Source organism: Gigantopelta aegis, chromosome 15 (genome assembly GCF_016097555.1).
Source record: "Gigantopelta aegis isolate Gae_Host chromosome 15, Gae_host_genome, whole genome shotgun sequence".
NCBI classification, from domain to species: Eukaryota; Metazoa; Mollusca; class Gastropoda; order Neomphalida; family Peltospiridae; genus Gigantopelta; species Gigantopelta aegis.
Genome location: NC_054713.1, coordinates 8,404,045 through 8,420,939, shown reverse-complemented (window position 1 = coordinate 8,420,939; position 16,895 = coordinate 8,404,045). Strand labels below are relative to the sequence as shown.

The 16,895-nt window shown below is 38.2% G+C and overlaps 1 protein-coding gene across 1 annotated transcript; it reads left to right on the top strand.

The window, feature by feature from the left end:
- The first annotated feature begins 13,629 nt into the window (after positions 1-13,629).
- On the top strand, positions 13,630-16,114 carry LOC121390319 (uncharacterized protein K02A2.6-like). The gene is made up of 2 exons (XM_041522104.1): positions 13,630-14,527; positions 15,189-16,114. The coding sequence occupies exons 1-2, from the start codon at positions 13,630-13,632 to the stop codon at positions 16,112-16,114; spliced, it is 1,824 nt and encodes a 607-aa protein (XP_041378038.1).
- Positions 16,115-16,895: the final 781 nt, after the last annotated feature.

Here is a 16,895-nt window from a genome sequence, read left to right as displayed (position 1 = left end):
TTATAATTTTAGTATTATTGTTGTTACAGCTATAAAGGTTGATGTAGTGGCCCTTGAAAGGGCCGCTGGCGGCATTTCCTCGAGTGTTGCTGATCGTTGTGTCGGGGGACCAGCGACACCAGTGGTAGGTGAGATAGGCGTTATCAGCATCAGTCGTTACGAAGCAAACTGTCCAGCAAAGCTCGCGCCAAAAGTGGCGATCCTTGGGTGGTTCCTTGACTTCATCGATCAAATCGAAATTTAAAAATCTTGATGGACGCGGAACGGGGTCGACCGGCTTCGACGAAACCTCCGGGACTGGATCAATTCGATTGTTCCGACTGAAGTTGCGCAGCACCCTCCCGAAGAATCGAGAAATCTTCCTTACTGACATGTCTTGAGATTTATTTTAACGGACATTCTTGGGTTTGCTGCAAATTTTAGGAAATTATCGACTGACGTACGAAATTATTTGAAGACTAAATCCAGTTTGCGCTTCTTACAAATATTAAGACGACCAGAAACACATTGAATATACAGACACTGATGTTCTAAACAAGAAAATATATTTAATATGTAAGTTTAATCGTAGAAATATTTTATTAGTAGGAAACATCTTACAATGCAGCAAACTACGGAATGTCCCTTTAATACATAGGGGCCCAGTTGCCTTTTGTATTCGCTTTTTATATAGGCTAAAAGCCTCTACTTGAAGTTTTGGCGATTCTAAAAAAACGTTTTGTTTAATTATAATTTTAGTATTATTGTTGTTACAGCTATAAAGGTTGATGTAGTGGCCCTTGAAAGGGCCGCTGGCGGCATTTCCTCGAGTGTTGCTGATCGTTGTGTCGGGGGACCAGCGACACCAGTGGTAGGTGAGATAGGCGTTATCAGCATCAGTCGTTACGAAGCAAACTGTCCAGCAAAGCTCGCGCCAAAAGTGGCGATCCTTGGTGGTTCCTTGACTTCATCGATCAAATCGAAATTTAAAAATCTTGATGGACGCGGAACGGGGTCGACCGGCTTCGACGAAACCTCCGGGACTGGATCAATTCGATTGTTCCGACTGAAGTTGCGCAGCACCCTCCCGAAGAATCGAGAAATCTTCCTTACTGACATGTCTTGAGATTTATTTTAACGGACATTCTTGGGTTTGCTGCAAATTTTAGGAAATTATCGACTGACGTACGAAATTATTTGAAGACTAAATCCAGTTTGCGCTTCTTACAAATATTAAGACGACCAGAAACACATTGAATATACAGACACTGATGTTCTAAACAAGAAAATATATTTAATATGTAAGTTTAATCGTAGAAATATTTTATTAGTAGGAAACATCTTACAATGCAGCAAACTACGGAATGTCCCTTTAATACATAGGGGCCCAGTTGCCTTTTGTATTCGCTTTTTATATAGGCTAAAAGCCTCTACTTGAAGTTTTGGCGATTCTAAAAAAACGTTTTGTTTAATTATAATTTTAGTATTATTGTTGTTACAGCTATAAAGGTTGATGTAGTGGCCCTTGAAAGGGCCGCTGGCGGCATTTCCTCGAGTGTTGCTGATCGTTGTGTCGGGGGACCAGCGACACCAGTGGTAGGTGAGATAGGCGTTATCAGCATCAGTCGTTACGAAGCAAACTGTCCAGCAAAGCTCGCGCCAAAAGTGGCGATCCTTGGGTGGTTCCTTGACTTCATCGATCAAATCGAAATTTAAAAATCTTGATGGACGCGGAACGGGGTCGACCGGCTTCGACGAAACCTCCGGGACTGGATCAATTCGATTGTTCCGACTGAAGTTGCGCAGCACCCTCCCGAAGAATCGAGAAATCTTCCTTACTGACATGTCTTGAGATTTATTTTAACGGACATTCTTGGGTTTGCTGCAAATTTTAGGAAATTATCGACTGACGTACGAAATTATTTGAAGACTAAATCCAGTTTGCGCTTCTTACAAATATTAAGACGACCAGAAACACATTGAATATACAGACACTGATGTTCTAAACAAGAAAATATATTTAATATGTAAGTTTAATCGTAGAAATATTTTATTAGTAGGAAACATCTTACAATGCAGCAAACTACGGAATGTCCCTTTAATACATAGGGGCCCAGTTGCCTTTTGTATTCGCTTTTTATATAGGCTAAAAGCCTCTACTTGAAGTTTTGGCGATTCTAAAAAAACGTTTTGTTTAATTATAATTTTAGTATTATTGTTGTTACAGCTATAAAGGTTGATGTAGTGGCCCTTGAAAGGGCCGCTGGCGGCATTTCCTCGAGTGTTGCTGATCGTTGTGTCGGGGGACCAGCGACACCAGTGGTAGGTGAGATAGGCGTTATCAGCATCAGTCGTTACGAAGCAAACTGTCCAGCAAAGCTCGCGCCAAAAGTGGCGATCCTTGGGTGGTTCCTTGACTTCATCGATCAAATCGAAATTTAAAAATCTTGATGGACGCGGAACGGGGTCGACCGGCTTCGACGAAACCTCCGGGACTGGATCAATTCGATTGTTCCGACTGAAGTTGCGCAGCACCCTCCCGAAGAATCGAGAAATCTTCCTTACTGACATGTCTTGAGATTTATTTTAACGGACATTCTTGGGTTTGCTGCAAATTTTAGGAAATTATCGACTGACGTACGAAATTATTTGAAGACTAAATCCAGTTTGCGCTTCTTACAAATATTAAGACGACCAGAAACACATTGAATATACAGACACTGATGTTCTAAACAAGAAAATATATTTAATATGTAAGTTTAATCGTAGAAATATTTTATTAGTAGGAAACATCTTACAATGCAGCAAACTACGGAATGTCCCTTTAATACATAGGGGCCCAGTTGCCTTTTGTATTCGCTTTTTATATAGGCTAAAAGCCTCTACTTGAAGTTTTGGCGATTCTAAAAAAACGTTTTGTTTAATTATAATTTTAGTATTATTGTTGTTACAGCTATAAAGGTTGATGTAGTGGCCCTTGAAAGGGCCGCTGGCGGCATTTCCTCGAGTGTTGCTGATCGTTGTGTCGGGGGACCAGCGACACCAGTGGTAGGTGAGATAGGCGTTATCAGCATCAGTCGTTACGAAGCAAACTGTCCAGCAAAGCTCGCGCCAAAAGTGGCGATCCTTGGGTGGTTCCTTGACTTCATCGATCAAATCGAAATTTAAAAATCTTGATGGACGCGGAACGGGGTCGACCGGCTTCGACGAAACCTCCGGGACTGGATCAATTCGATTGTTCCGACTGAAGTTGCGCAGCACCCTCCCGAAGAATCGAGAAATCTTCCTTACTGACATGTCTTGAGATTTATTTTAACGGACATTCTTGGGTTTGCTGCAAATTTTAGGAAATTATCGACTGACGTACGAAATTATTTGAAGACTAAATCCAGTTTGCGCTTCTTACAAATATTAAGACGACCAGAAACACATTGAATATACAGACACTGATGTTCTAAACAAGAAAATATATTTAATATGTAAGTTTAATCGTAGAAATATTTTATTAGTAGGAAACATCTTACAATGCAGCAAACTACGGAATGTCCCTTTAATACATAGGGGCCCAGTTGCCTTTTGTATTCGCTTTTTATATAGGCTAAAAGCCTCTACTTGAAGTTTTGGCGATTCTAAAAAAACGTTTTGTTTAATTATAATTTTAGTATTATTGTTGTTACAGCTATAAAGGTTGATGTAGTGGCCCTTGAAAGGGCCGCTGGCGGCATTTCCTCGAGTGTTGCTGATCGTTGTGTCGGGGGACCAGCGACACCAGTGGTAGGTGAGATAGGCGTTATCAGCATCAGTCGTTACGAAGCAAACTGTCCAGCAAAGCTCGCGCCAAAAGTGGCGATCCTTGGGTGGTTCCTTGACTTCATCGATCAAATCGAAATTTAAAAATCTTGATGGACGCGGAACGGGGTCGACCGGCTTCGACGAAACCTCCGGGACTGGATCAATTCGATTGTTCCGACTGAAGTTGCGCAGCACCCTCCCGAAGAATCGAGAAATCTTCCTTACTGACATGTCTTGAGATTTATTTTAACGGACATTCTTGGGTTTGCTGCAAATTTTAGGAAATTATCGACTGACGTACGAAATTATTTGAAGACTAAATCCAGTTTGCGCTTCTTACAAATATTAAGACGACCAGAAACACATTGAATATACAGACACTGATGTTCTAAACAAGAAAATATATTTAATATGTAAGTTTAATCGTAGAAATATTTTATTAGTAGGAAACATCTTACAATGCAGCAAACTACGGAATGTCCCTTTAATACATAGGGGCCCAGTTGCCTTTTGTATTCGCTTTTTATATAGGCTAAAAGCCTCTACTTGAAGTTTTGGCGATTCTAAAAAAACGTTTTGTTTAATTATAATTTTAGTATTATTGTTGTTACAGCTATAAAGGTTGATGTAGTGGCCCTTGAAAGGGCCGCTGGCGGCATTTCCTCGAGTGTTGCTGATCGTTGTGTCGGGGGACCAGCGACACCAGTGGTAGGTGAGATAGGCGTTATCAGCATCAGTCGTTACGAAGCAAACTGTCCAGCAAAGCTCGCGCCAAAAGTGGCGATCCTTGGGTGGTTCCTTGACTTCATCGATCAAATCGAAATTTAAAAATCTTGATGGACGCGGAACGGGGTCGACCGGCTTCGACGAAACCTCCGGGACTGGATCAATTCGATTGTTCCGACTGAAGTTGCGCAGCACCCTCCCGAAGAATCGAGAAATCTTCCTTACTGACATGTCTTGAGATTTATTTTAACGGACATTCTTGGGTTTGCTGCAAATTTTAGGAAATTATCGACTGACGTACGAAATTATTTGAAGACTAAATCCAGTTTGCGCTTCTTACAAATATTAAGACGACCAGAAACACATTGAATATACAGACACTGATGTTCTAAACAAGAAAATATATTTAATATGTAAGTTTAATCGTAGAAATATTTTATTAGTAGGAAACATCTTACAATGCAGCAAACTACGGAATGTCCCTTTAATACATAGGGGCCCAGTTGCCTTTTGTATTCGCTTTTTATATAGGCTAAAAGCCTCTACTTGAAGTTTTGGCGATTCTAAAAAAACGTTTTGTTTAATTATAATTTTAGTATTATTGTTGTTACAGCTATAAAGGTTGATGTAGTGGCCCTTGAAAGGGCCGCTGGCGGCATTTCCTCGAGTGTTGCTGATCGTTGTGTCGGGGGACCAGCGACACCAGTGGTAGGTGAGATAGGCGTTATCAGCATCAGTCGTTACGAAGCAAACTGTCCAGCAAAGCTCGCGCCAAAAGTGGCGATCCTTGGGTGGTTCCTTGACTTCATCGATCAAATCGAAATTTAAAAATCTTGATGGACGCGGAACGGGGTCGACCGGCTTCGACGAAACCTCCGGGACTGGATCAATTCGATTGTTCCGACTGAAGTTGCGCAGCACCCTCCCGAAGAATCGAGAAATCTTCCTTACTGACATGTCTTGAGATTTATTTTAACGGACATTCTTGGGTTTGCTGCAAATTTTAGGAAATTATCGACTGACGTACGAAATTATTTGAAGACTAAATCCAGTTTGCGCTTCTTACAAATATTAAGACGACCAGAAACACATTGAATATACAGACACTGATGTTCTAAACAAGAAAATATATTTAATATGTAAGTTTAATCGTAGAAATATTTTATTAGTAGGAAACATCTTACAATGCAGCAAACTACGGAATGTCCCTTTAATACATAGGGGCCCAGTTGCCTTTTGTATTCGCTTTTTATATAGGCTAAAAGCCTCTACTTGAAGTTTTGGCGATTCTAAAAAAACGTTTTGTTTAATTATAATTTTAGTATTATTGTTGTTACAGCTATAAAGGTTGATGTAGTGGCCCTTGAAAGGGCCGCTGGCGGCATTTCCTCGAGTGTTGCTGATCGTTGTGTCGGGGGACCAGCGACACCAGTGGTAGGTGAGATAGGCGTTATCAGCATCAGTCGTTACGAAGCAAACTGTCCAGCAAAGCTCGCGCCAAAAGTGGCGATCCTTGGGTGGTTCCTTGACTTCATCGATCAAATCGAAATTTAAAAATCTTGATGGACGCGGAACGGGGTCGACCGGCTTCGACGAAACCTCCGGGACTGGATCAATTCGATTGTTCCGACTGAAGTTGCGCAGCACCCTCCCGAAGAATCGAGAAATCTTCCTTACTGACATGTCTTGAGATTTATTTTAACGGACATTCTTGGGTTTGCTGCAAATTTTAGGAAATTATCGACTGACGTACGAAATTATTTGAAGACTAAATCCAGTTTGCGCTTCTTACAAATATTAAGACGACCAGAAACACATTGAATATACAGACACTGATGTTCTAAACAAGAAAATATATTTAATATGTAAGTTTAATCGTAGAAATATTTTATTAGTAGGAAACATCTTACAATGCAGCAAACTACGGAATGTCCCTTTAATACATAGGGGCCCAGTTGCCTTTTGTATTCGCTTTTTATATAGGCTAAAAGCCTCTACTTGAAGTTTTGGCGATTCTAAAAAAACGTTTTGTTTAATTATAATTTTAGTATTATTGTTGTTACAGCTATAAAGGTTGATGTAGTGGCCCTTGAAAGGGCCGCTGGCGGCATTTCCTCGAGTGTTGCTGATCGTTGTGTCGGGGGACCAGCGACACCAGTGGTAGGTGAGATAGGCGTTATCAGCATCAGTCGTTACGAAGCAAACTGTCCAGCAAAGCTCGCGCCAAAAGTGGCGATCCTTGGGTGGTTCCTTGACTTCATCGATCAAATCGAAATTTAAAAATCTTGATGGACGCGGAACGGGGTCGACCGGCTTCGACGAAACCTCCGGGACTGGATCAATTCGATTGTTCCGACTGAAGTTGCGCAGCACCCTCCCGAAGAATCGAGAAATCTTCCTTACTGACATGTCTTGAGATTTATTTTAACGGACATTCTTGGGTTTGCTGCAAATTTTAGGAAATTATCGACTGACGTACGAAATTATTTGAAGACTAAATCCAGTTTGCGCTTCTTACAAATATTAAGACGACCAGAAACACATTGAATATACAGACACTGATGTTCTAAACAAGAAAATATATTTAATATGTAAGTTTAATCGTAGAAATATTTTATTAGTAGGAAACATCTTACAATGCAGCAAACTACGGAATGTCCCTTTAATACATAGGGGCCCAGTTGCCTTTTGTATTCGCTTTTTATATAGGCTAAAAGCCTCTACTTGAAGTTTTGGCGATTCTAAAAAAACGTTTTGTTTAATTATAATTTTAGTATTATTGTTGTTACAGCTATAAAGGTTGATCTAAGTGCATAATGGGAACAGCTCGACTCCCATCGCGCGGGGGGTATTACATAACCACGCCGCACACGGCAGGTAAGAGTTTGCTCCCATATTGTTTTCTGGGCAAAGCTTAAACTGATGAGAGTTTTAAAAGTTGAGTACTCAAAGTCGTATTTCAAAAGTATTATGTTGTCTGAAATTGTCATTATTCTGTTTTCTAAGGGGGGGGGGGGGGGGGTTCTCACAAAATTACCCACTTTTCAGTTTTGAAAGAACCATGATGATGCTTATATTCTCTTCCAGGGCTCTTCCTTGTGTAAAGATCTGCAGTCTGAAATTTAGTGAAATATTAAACCACGATGAGGCTTTTTTCTCTTCCAGGGCGGTTTCAAGATTTACAGATACGTTCAAGTGCCCACGTGCCAGGTGTTTTTAACACACTATTTTCACTATCTGGTTGTTGTTTTTCCTTCTACAGTGACCAAGGAGAAATCACTGCCAGAAATGTGTGGAAGTTACCCAATTCCGTGGATTTGTTTTGTTGCCACCCAGCACTCCAGGCCCCGTGCTTATAAAACTTTTAAAGTCCAGAATTCAAGACGTTAACTAAAGTCTAGTCTTTAAATCAAGAAAGTGGTGTTTATAAAACTTTTAAAGTCTAGACTTCAGATTTTAACTAAAGTGTAAACTTTAAATTTAGTCTGGTAACCCACCAGACTTTAACCTAAAGTCTTAAACAATCTATCCCACAATACATCATCTGAAATGGCTGATATCAGACGCCGCCGGGGTCTACGAGATCATTCTAGGGCCCTTAGGGTGTTTAAAGATCGTTCAAACCCGTCAGAAGAGATTTCTCGAGAAAACGTGTTTAGAAGATTCCGTTTCTTACCGGAAACTATAGTGTACATCACTCGTCTGATACTGGTGTCATTGCATCGTTCGACTCTAAGAAATGTGTCGCTGCCTCCACTTTATCAAGTTCTCATTGCCCTAAGATATTTGGGATGTGGTGCGAACCACATGATTATAGGTGACTGCATGAATTAGTTGATCAAGATAAACGTCTCCGACACGATATTTATTATTGTGATGTTTATTGCTGTGCCGTAACGTTTATCCATTGGATGGAATTAAATAAAATCAGGCATATGTGCTTTATTTAAGAGTCTCAACACGTACAACAACATATTTTGATAAATTTTAGACAAAAATATTAAGTACAATACCTTTGGTAACCTTTCCAGGATTAGATGTTTGAAGATGACACATTTTTACATTTGAAAGCTATTTTTATCCTGGCACATCGAAAATGCGTAATGAAAATAATATTGCGGAACGAGAATTATTCGTATCAAGCATTTTACGTACACCCAATAAAAAGAATTATTGCGGAACTGAATGGAATTGATTATTTATTTTGTTATTTTTGTTTCTATATATGTGCTTTGTGTGGGTTGCATTATATGCATTATTAATATTATCACATTAAAGTTTTGGGGTGTATTATTCTTTATTATTATTATTAAAAAAATGATTGTCAGTACAGGTCATTAGTTATTTTAAAGGGACACGCCCTAGTTGTTAACCATTACGCCGTTAGAATATACATCACCTGAAGTGTTTTTTGGTAATCCTGTTGTTTGTAATACCACAAAATGCATTTTTCGTATTTCTTAAAAATCCACGTGCCTCTGAGAAACAACCGTTGAGCAGACAAGGTCTAATCTATTTTTAGAGGGGATATTCCCATTTCAATGTCACAGACGTTGGTATACCACGTGACCGTTATCATTTTGGTTTTAGGTTTGTTTTCTCGTGCACGGTTCGCGCAATCAACATCCGATTTATTGTTGTTTGCTTTTGAGGTTTTTCTTCACAGTTCGTGAACATTTTCATTAACAATAAAGTTCAGACAAGTAAGTATCTCAATACAAAACGTTACAAACCCTGAAAACCAATAATTTTTCTAAGTCTTACAATATCTGGAGAGGGGATACAACCGTGGGGGGTTGGGGTGGAGGACACAAGCTATATTGTTACCTTTATTTAAATAGAGTAGGGAAACAAAATCTTACATTTTCGTCCTTGGGAGTAGAAGTGCCTCTCCACCCCTGACGACGACTACTACTACTAACCCCCCCCCCCAAAAAAAAACCAACAACTACCACCACCACTACCACCACCAATAATAAACGGTGCATCTAATTGCTAATAACAATAGGTTAGGCACTAGTACCCGGTTCCGAATAGCGAATGTAGGCTAATTGCGGTTTATACAAAATATATAAAATTTATTATTTCAAACACTGTAGTATAGTCAACATGGTCAGTGTCGTCTTATTCCCATTCAACTATCATGACTGCTGCAACAGCCACTTCCTAAACAGAAGCACCCTTTTTCGTAAAGCAACTTCCTGTTCCAAACTCATTCCGTTCGCTGTCCAGGACAGAACAGTTGGAACATGTCCAGGAGAGGTGAAAGGAACGCACTCCAAGTCTGTGCGCATTCTGTGAAATTTGTCGTGACGTAGGCATTTTTGTGCTTCGTCGCGACATCTAACGGTGACATCAGAATACTAACTTTCAAAATTATTTCAAGCAATTGGGACATGGGGATTCCCATGGTATTTATCGATATAAAACCTGCTTTTTCACTCCATTTTATAAAAATGTGATCTAAGTGTGTTACAGGTTTGTAGATTAACCAAAATTATAATTTATTTTCGCTGGATGGAACTAGGGCGTGCGGCTTTAAGGCCTTAATTTATTTACTTTTAAAAAAAAATATTATTTCCTGTAGTATTTTTTTTTTTTTTTTTTTTTTTTTTAAATATTATTATTACAGGCCATTGCTTACATGTGTTGTTTTTTTCCTAAAAAATCTTAGTTTAATTATCATTGCACATCATTAGTTATTTTAAGGGTTTTATTTAATTATTTATTATTCATTTTTACTCTTAATCTTTCATATTATTTATATTAATTTTTTATAGCAAGTTCTGGGGAGGTATCACCAGTCATCTTGGTGATGATACACAATGTGGACAATGTGATACAAATGCGCTAGATGCAAATGTTGTTCTACCTGCATTGCTCAATGTCCCTGCCAAGATAAAATTAAATTTGGAATTGAGAAATTTCTACATTTGTAAATTACATTATGGATACGTTGTTGTGATATGTGTCTTGCACCTTTCGATAATAGGCGTGGAAAACGTTAAGAGTTGCTACCATAGCCTCACAACCATGTGAAGTTGTATTGCACTGATGTGTTTCATCCATACTGTTGATGACAACTGCTGTTAGTGATAATTTATTCCTACTTACCTAATTTAACATTAACTGTGTTGTTGAGGATTGCCAACCATATGAACATTTATTGTAATAATTAATGTACAATTGTGACATGGTGACAACTGCTGCTTATGATAACTGCCTTGTACCTGTCTGCACATTGGCTAAACCGAAGTGTACTTTGATTCCTACTTAACCATTTGAATATTAACTGTTGTTGAATGTAATTAATTCGTAAGTGTGACTTGGTCACAACTGCTGCTTGAGACATCTGCCTCGTACCAATGTGTGTTAAACACGTGTAAGCACACTAAATTACGAATAATGCACGTGTAACAGCTAACAATTTCATCGCCGACGACACCAAAGAATGGGACGACTCACTTTATTCTGGTAGTGGCTCAAGTTACGACAAAACATCAAATCGTGGAAAACAAATAAAAACACCGAAAGGATCAAATACAACATTGTCAATATCACTTCCTGACACGACCTAATTCATAAAAAGCATTACTCCACATACTAATTGTTATGCAGCACAATATTACATTCAATATACCTTAATGTACTATTTCATTTCCACTTACACCTTTGACAGACAGCTACAGTCATCAATAAACATCTAGATTGTATCTAATACTAGTACACATTGAAATAATACATATTTATAGCAGTATACAAAATTTCCATGTTACAACATTACATAAATACAACTCACCCGTTCAAGAAACCAGGTGACCGATACATGTAACTTGAAACCATCAACTCCCTAACTCCTTAAATAAAATACACATGTATAAGATATAATTACCTCACTAAATATACCACTTTAAATCAATATTCAGAAAGGCATTAACAATATAAATACACTAACATTAATTTGATCATTGTACCGCTAACTCAGTACCCTCACCTATAAACGCTAGTTGCGCACAGAATGAAATAAATCTTTTCCTTTTAAAACTAGTACCAACTAATGTATTATAAACTACAACAAGCATAACATTAGCGAATGATATATTCGTACCTCCACAAATCACTCTGTACGTATTATCAATAATTACCTACGTAATTCTTTCCTGTACAGCTTAATAAACTTACAATGTCTTTGTGTAACTATACGAATTATGCACATATAACTATGAGAAATAAAATGTTCCAACACTAACCTCTCCAATAATTCCTCCACAACCCCACAACCACGCGGAATTATGCTAGACTGAAATGTCAGCGAAACCAAACCACGTGCTGTGTAGCCCAAGTTGCACGTGCAACCGCTGTTCGAAATGTATGTCATTAAACATTCATTCATTCATGCTTTGCAGACAACTACTACATACAATATCTTTTGACAAACATATTTAAAAAACTAGATACATTAAAAATAAAACCTGCTACACATATTAATTACGAATAATGCACATTAACAAGAAAACAACAAGAAACAAGCAAATGCGTGATCTCTTGCCACCCCGTTTCATCCCTCTGTCGGTCTCCCCTAACCACCCTCTGTATTGTGTGTATATAAGTGTGTGTGTGAGTGTAAAAGAAACATTTATAAATTTAAAAAAAAACGTTTTTATTTAGTTAATAATTAAATTAATTAATTAATTAATTTATTATTATTAAATCAATAATTTATTTATTGTTATTTATTTGTTATAATTACTAACATTATTCAGTAATTTATTATTATTTATTAAGTATTAATTAATTTTTTATTATATTATTTAGTTATTATTAATTAATTTATTATTTATTAACTGATTTAAAAAAATATTCATTAATTAGTTTATTTATTTATTATTATTATTATTATTATTATTATCATTATTAAACATGATATTCCATTAAATATCGTGGAAGAAACTCGTGAACCCGAGACAAATAAAAATAATCCGATTCCACCAACAGTTTTCAATCACATTTTAAATATGCTCATAATGGCCGGCGGGAATAGTCGAGATTTTGTACGTAACTGAAAATTGGATTAATGCAGGATTACTATTTGGACAAAATGCTCCGCAAGGCTCAATGGGTAGGTGTAAACCACTTGCACCGACCAGTGATCCATAACTGGTTCAACAAAGGCCATGGTTTGTGTTATGTATTTAAACATACATGCAAGTATTACAATTTAAACAGTGACTCAGTCTGATGTGACTCTTTGGTATACGCATTGGTTATCTCCCCTCTGTACTAACTCTTAAATAAAAGAGGAAATAAATATCAGTAGAGCATGGTCACGAATGACTTTGTCCAATGTCATTTTAATATTTAACAACTGGCGACGAGGATAAAACTCCTAAGTAAGTGCAATGGCCAATAGTATTGGACACATAGAAGAGTTTAATCCCAAAACTCAAGACTGGGGTACGTACGCTGAACGTTTAGGCCACTACTTTAACGCGAACAGTATTGACAATAACAAAAAGGTGTCGACCCTACTGTGTCTTATTGGGGGCAACACATACACAATTTTGCGCAATCTCTTGGCTCCGGAGAAGCCAACTGACAAAACATATAAACAGTTAATTGATGTTTTGGCAACACATTTCTCACCAAAACCGCTCGTTATTGCCGAACGATTTAGATTTCGGAAACGAAACCAAGAACATAAAGAAACTGTCACCGATTACGCAGCTGTTTTACGGCAGATGTCGCGATATTGCGAATTCAATGCAGTGTTAGATGACAATTTGCGTGACCAGTTTGTTTGTGGGTTAACAAGTGAAGCTGCACAGAAACGTTTAATAACTGAGGAAGAACTTTCCTTCAATAAAGCACTAAAGATTGCACATTCTATGGAAACCGCAGTAAAAGATATTGATGAACTAAAGTTAAACGTGAATCATTCATCAGAAACACCTGTGTACAAAGTACAAAATTATTCAAGACCGCAAAATCGCGCAAAAGTGTCGTCACTGTGGCAAAACTAACCATGCCTGTAAAGATTGCTGGTTCCAGAACAGCAACTGCAATTCGTGTGGAAAGAAAGGACATATTTCTACTATTTGTCGAAGTAAAAAGACGAAGTCAGAAAAATTTAAGATGAGTCTACAGAAGTCTAAAAAAGTGCATCAAGTTGATGAATCGAAATCTGATTCTGAATCTGAGAGTGATGAAACAGCATTGTTTTATACAACACAAAAAAGAAAAAGTGATGTTATATGGGTTCATCCCAAAGTTGAGGGTATTGATTTTCCTATGGAGCTGGACACAGGTTCTGCACTATCCATAATATCCACAGAATTTTATAATAAACATTTCAAACATTTACCATTACAATCAACAAAAGTAGTAATGAAAACCTACACAGGCGAGAAAATTAAGCCTAAAGGTTTGATAACAGTTGAAGTGGAGCAGAATAGTCAGAAAGAACAACTGGAGTTGTACGTTATTGAGAACGGAGGACCTCCGCTATTTGGACGTTCCTGGTTGGAGAAAATTAAACTAGATTGGATGGAAATCAAGAATCTGTCATCAGTTGACGTGGAAATTAGAAATGAACTCAAAGATACTTTGGATCGACACAGTGATGTGTTTAAAGATGCACTTGGCACAGTGAAAGGTATGGAAGTGAAATTCAGTATAAATGATGATGCATCGCCAAAATTCATAAAAGCTCGTCCTGTACCATACTCCTTACGTAAACCAGTTGATGATGAAATTGATCGTCTAGTCAAAGAAGGCATTCTTGAATCAGTTGATTTCAGTGACTGGGCAACACCGGTTGTCCCAGTCGTAAAGAAAAACGGTAGTGTCAGGCTATGTTGTGATTTCAAGGTTACCATTAAACCTGTCTTAAATTCAGTCCAGTATCCATTGCCACGGATTGAAGATTTGTTTGCTACACTATCAGGTGGAAAACAGTTCATTAAAATTGACTTGGCTAATGCATATCAACAACTGAAATTTGACAAAGAAGCACAAAAGTACTTGGTCATAAGTACACAGAAAGGTTTCTTTCGTTATACAGGTCTACCTTTTGGAATTACCTCCGCACCGGCTATCTTCCAAAGGACAATGGAACAGATGTTACATTGATGACATACTGATTACAGGAAAATCAAACACAGAACATTTAGAAAATCTTGAGCGTGTATTGCAACGACTGGAAGATTGTGGCATGAGAGCAAAGAAAAACAGTTGTTTCTTTTTCAAGGATTCATTAGAATACCTTGGACACCTCATTGATTCTGAAGGGTTGCATACCACCAAAGAAAAAGTTGAGGCAGTTACAAATGCACCGGTTCCTGAAAATGTGACGCAGTTAAGATCATTCCTGGGAATGTTAAACTACTATCACAGATTTCTACCAAATTTGGCATCAGTCATAAAGCCATTAAATCGACTGTTGGTTAAAGATCAAAAGTGGAATTGGTCAACAGAAGTGAACTCAGCATTTGAGAAAGCTAAAACAATGTTAGCATCGTCGAATGTTCTTGTTCATTACAACCCAACCTTACCAATTACCTTGGCTTGTGATGCTTCGCCATATGGAATTGGGGCAGTGTTATCACACATGTGTGACAGCATCGAAAAGCCCATTGCATTTGTTTCCAGGACATTAACAAAAACTTAACAGAAATATGCTCAAATTGACAAAGAGGCTCTTGCGTTAGTGTTTGGTGTGAAAAAGTTCCATCAGTATCTGTACAGTCGGAAATTCACTCTCGTTACTGATCATCGTCCACTCACGAAAATATTTGGTTCAAAAACGGGAATTCCAACATTGGCAGCAGCTCGTTTGCAACGGTGGACTATTTTCTTAGCCGCTCATGATTATGAAATCGTGTATAAAAACTCTGAAAGTAATGCAAATGCGTATGGACTTTCGCAACTACCACTGAAGTTTGCACCAAATGAAAAATGTCACACCGTAGATATATTCAATATTTCACAAATTGAACGCTTGCCAATCAAAGCAGATGACATTCGGAAATATACCCGAAAGGATCCAACATTATCCAAAGTGTTGGACTTGATCCAGACTGGTTGGTACAAGACACAAGATCCAGCATTACAGCCAGACTTCATTCGTAAAGATGAACTTACAATTCATCAAGGTTGCTTGATGTGGGGCATGCGTGTGATTGTACCACCCAAACTTCAATTACAAGTTTTGGAAGAACTTCATAGTGCTCACAGTGGAATTGTGAAAATGAAGGAACTTGCAAGAAGTTACTTTTGGTGGCCTAAACTTGATTCTCACATAGAGGATTTGGTTGAGTCATGTGAAGAGTGTCAGCAGATTCAGAAAATGCCGGGACCAGCCCCATTGCATCCATGGTCTTTTCCTGATGCTCCATGGAAAAGGTTGCATATTGATTTTGCCGGACCTTTTCATGGCCACATGTATTTAGTTGTGGTTGACTCTCATTCTAAATGGCCGGAAGTGTTTATCATGAAAACCACAACTGCAGAGAAGACTATTGAAATTTTGAGAGGATTGTTTTGTCGTTATGGTTTGTCCTTGCAAATTGTCAGCGATAATGGACCACAGTTTGTTTCAGCGAGTTCAAGTACTTTCTAGAGATGAACGGAGTACAGCATATTCTTAGTGCTCCTTATCACCCAGCCACAAATGGTTTAGCAGAACGGTTTGTTCAAACTTTTAAACATGCCTTGCGTAAACTCAAGTCAGCGGATAATCTACAACAAAAACTGTCTGCATTTTTGCTCACATATCGAAACACACCGCATTCGACTACATCACAATCGCCTGCTATGCTGTTGTTGGGAAGACGACTACGTTCACGTTTGGATTTGCTGAAGCCCAAATTGGCAGTAACAGTGCAAAAGCGACAACATGGTCAAATCAGTGCTCGTGAGGGAAGAAGAAAACAACGAAGTTTCAGTGTAAATCAACCTGTTTATGTTCGAAACTACAGGGAAGGTTCTAAGTGGGTAGCAGGATCGGTAGTAGCTAAAACCGGCCCTGTGTCATATCAAGTTGCAATTTCACCTAACATGATATGGAAACGTCATGTTGATCAGTTAGTGACGAGGTCTCCATCAGATTCAGTTGATGATGTTGTGCATACTAGGGGTGTAGTACTGTGTTCTGATGATCATCATAGTGTTATCAGTGAATCAAAAGATGACACTAGTGATGTGCAGTGTCGTTATCCTGTGAGCAGTGATCGGAAACCTTCGACTCGTCTTGACTTGTGAAGTTTTGTTTGAAAAAAAACCCAGTGTCTTAATTACTTTGTTAAAACCTTTATTTAGCATTAAGTAAATGCTTAATTACTTACTATAACATTTATTTGACACTAAGTAAATGCTTAATTACTTTAATATTAACAATTATT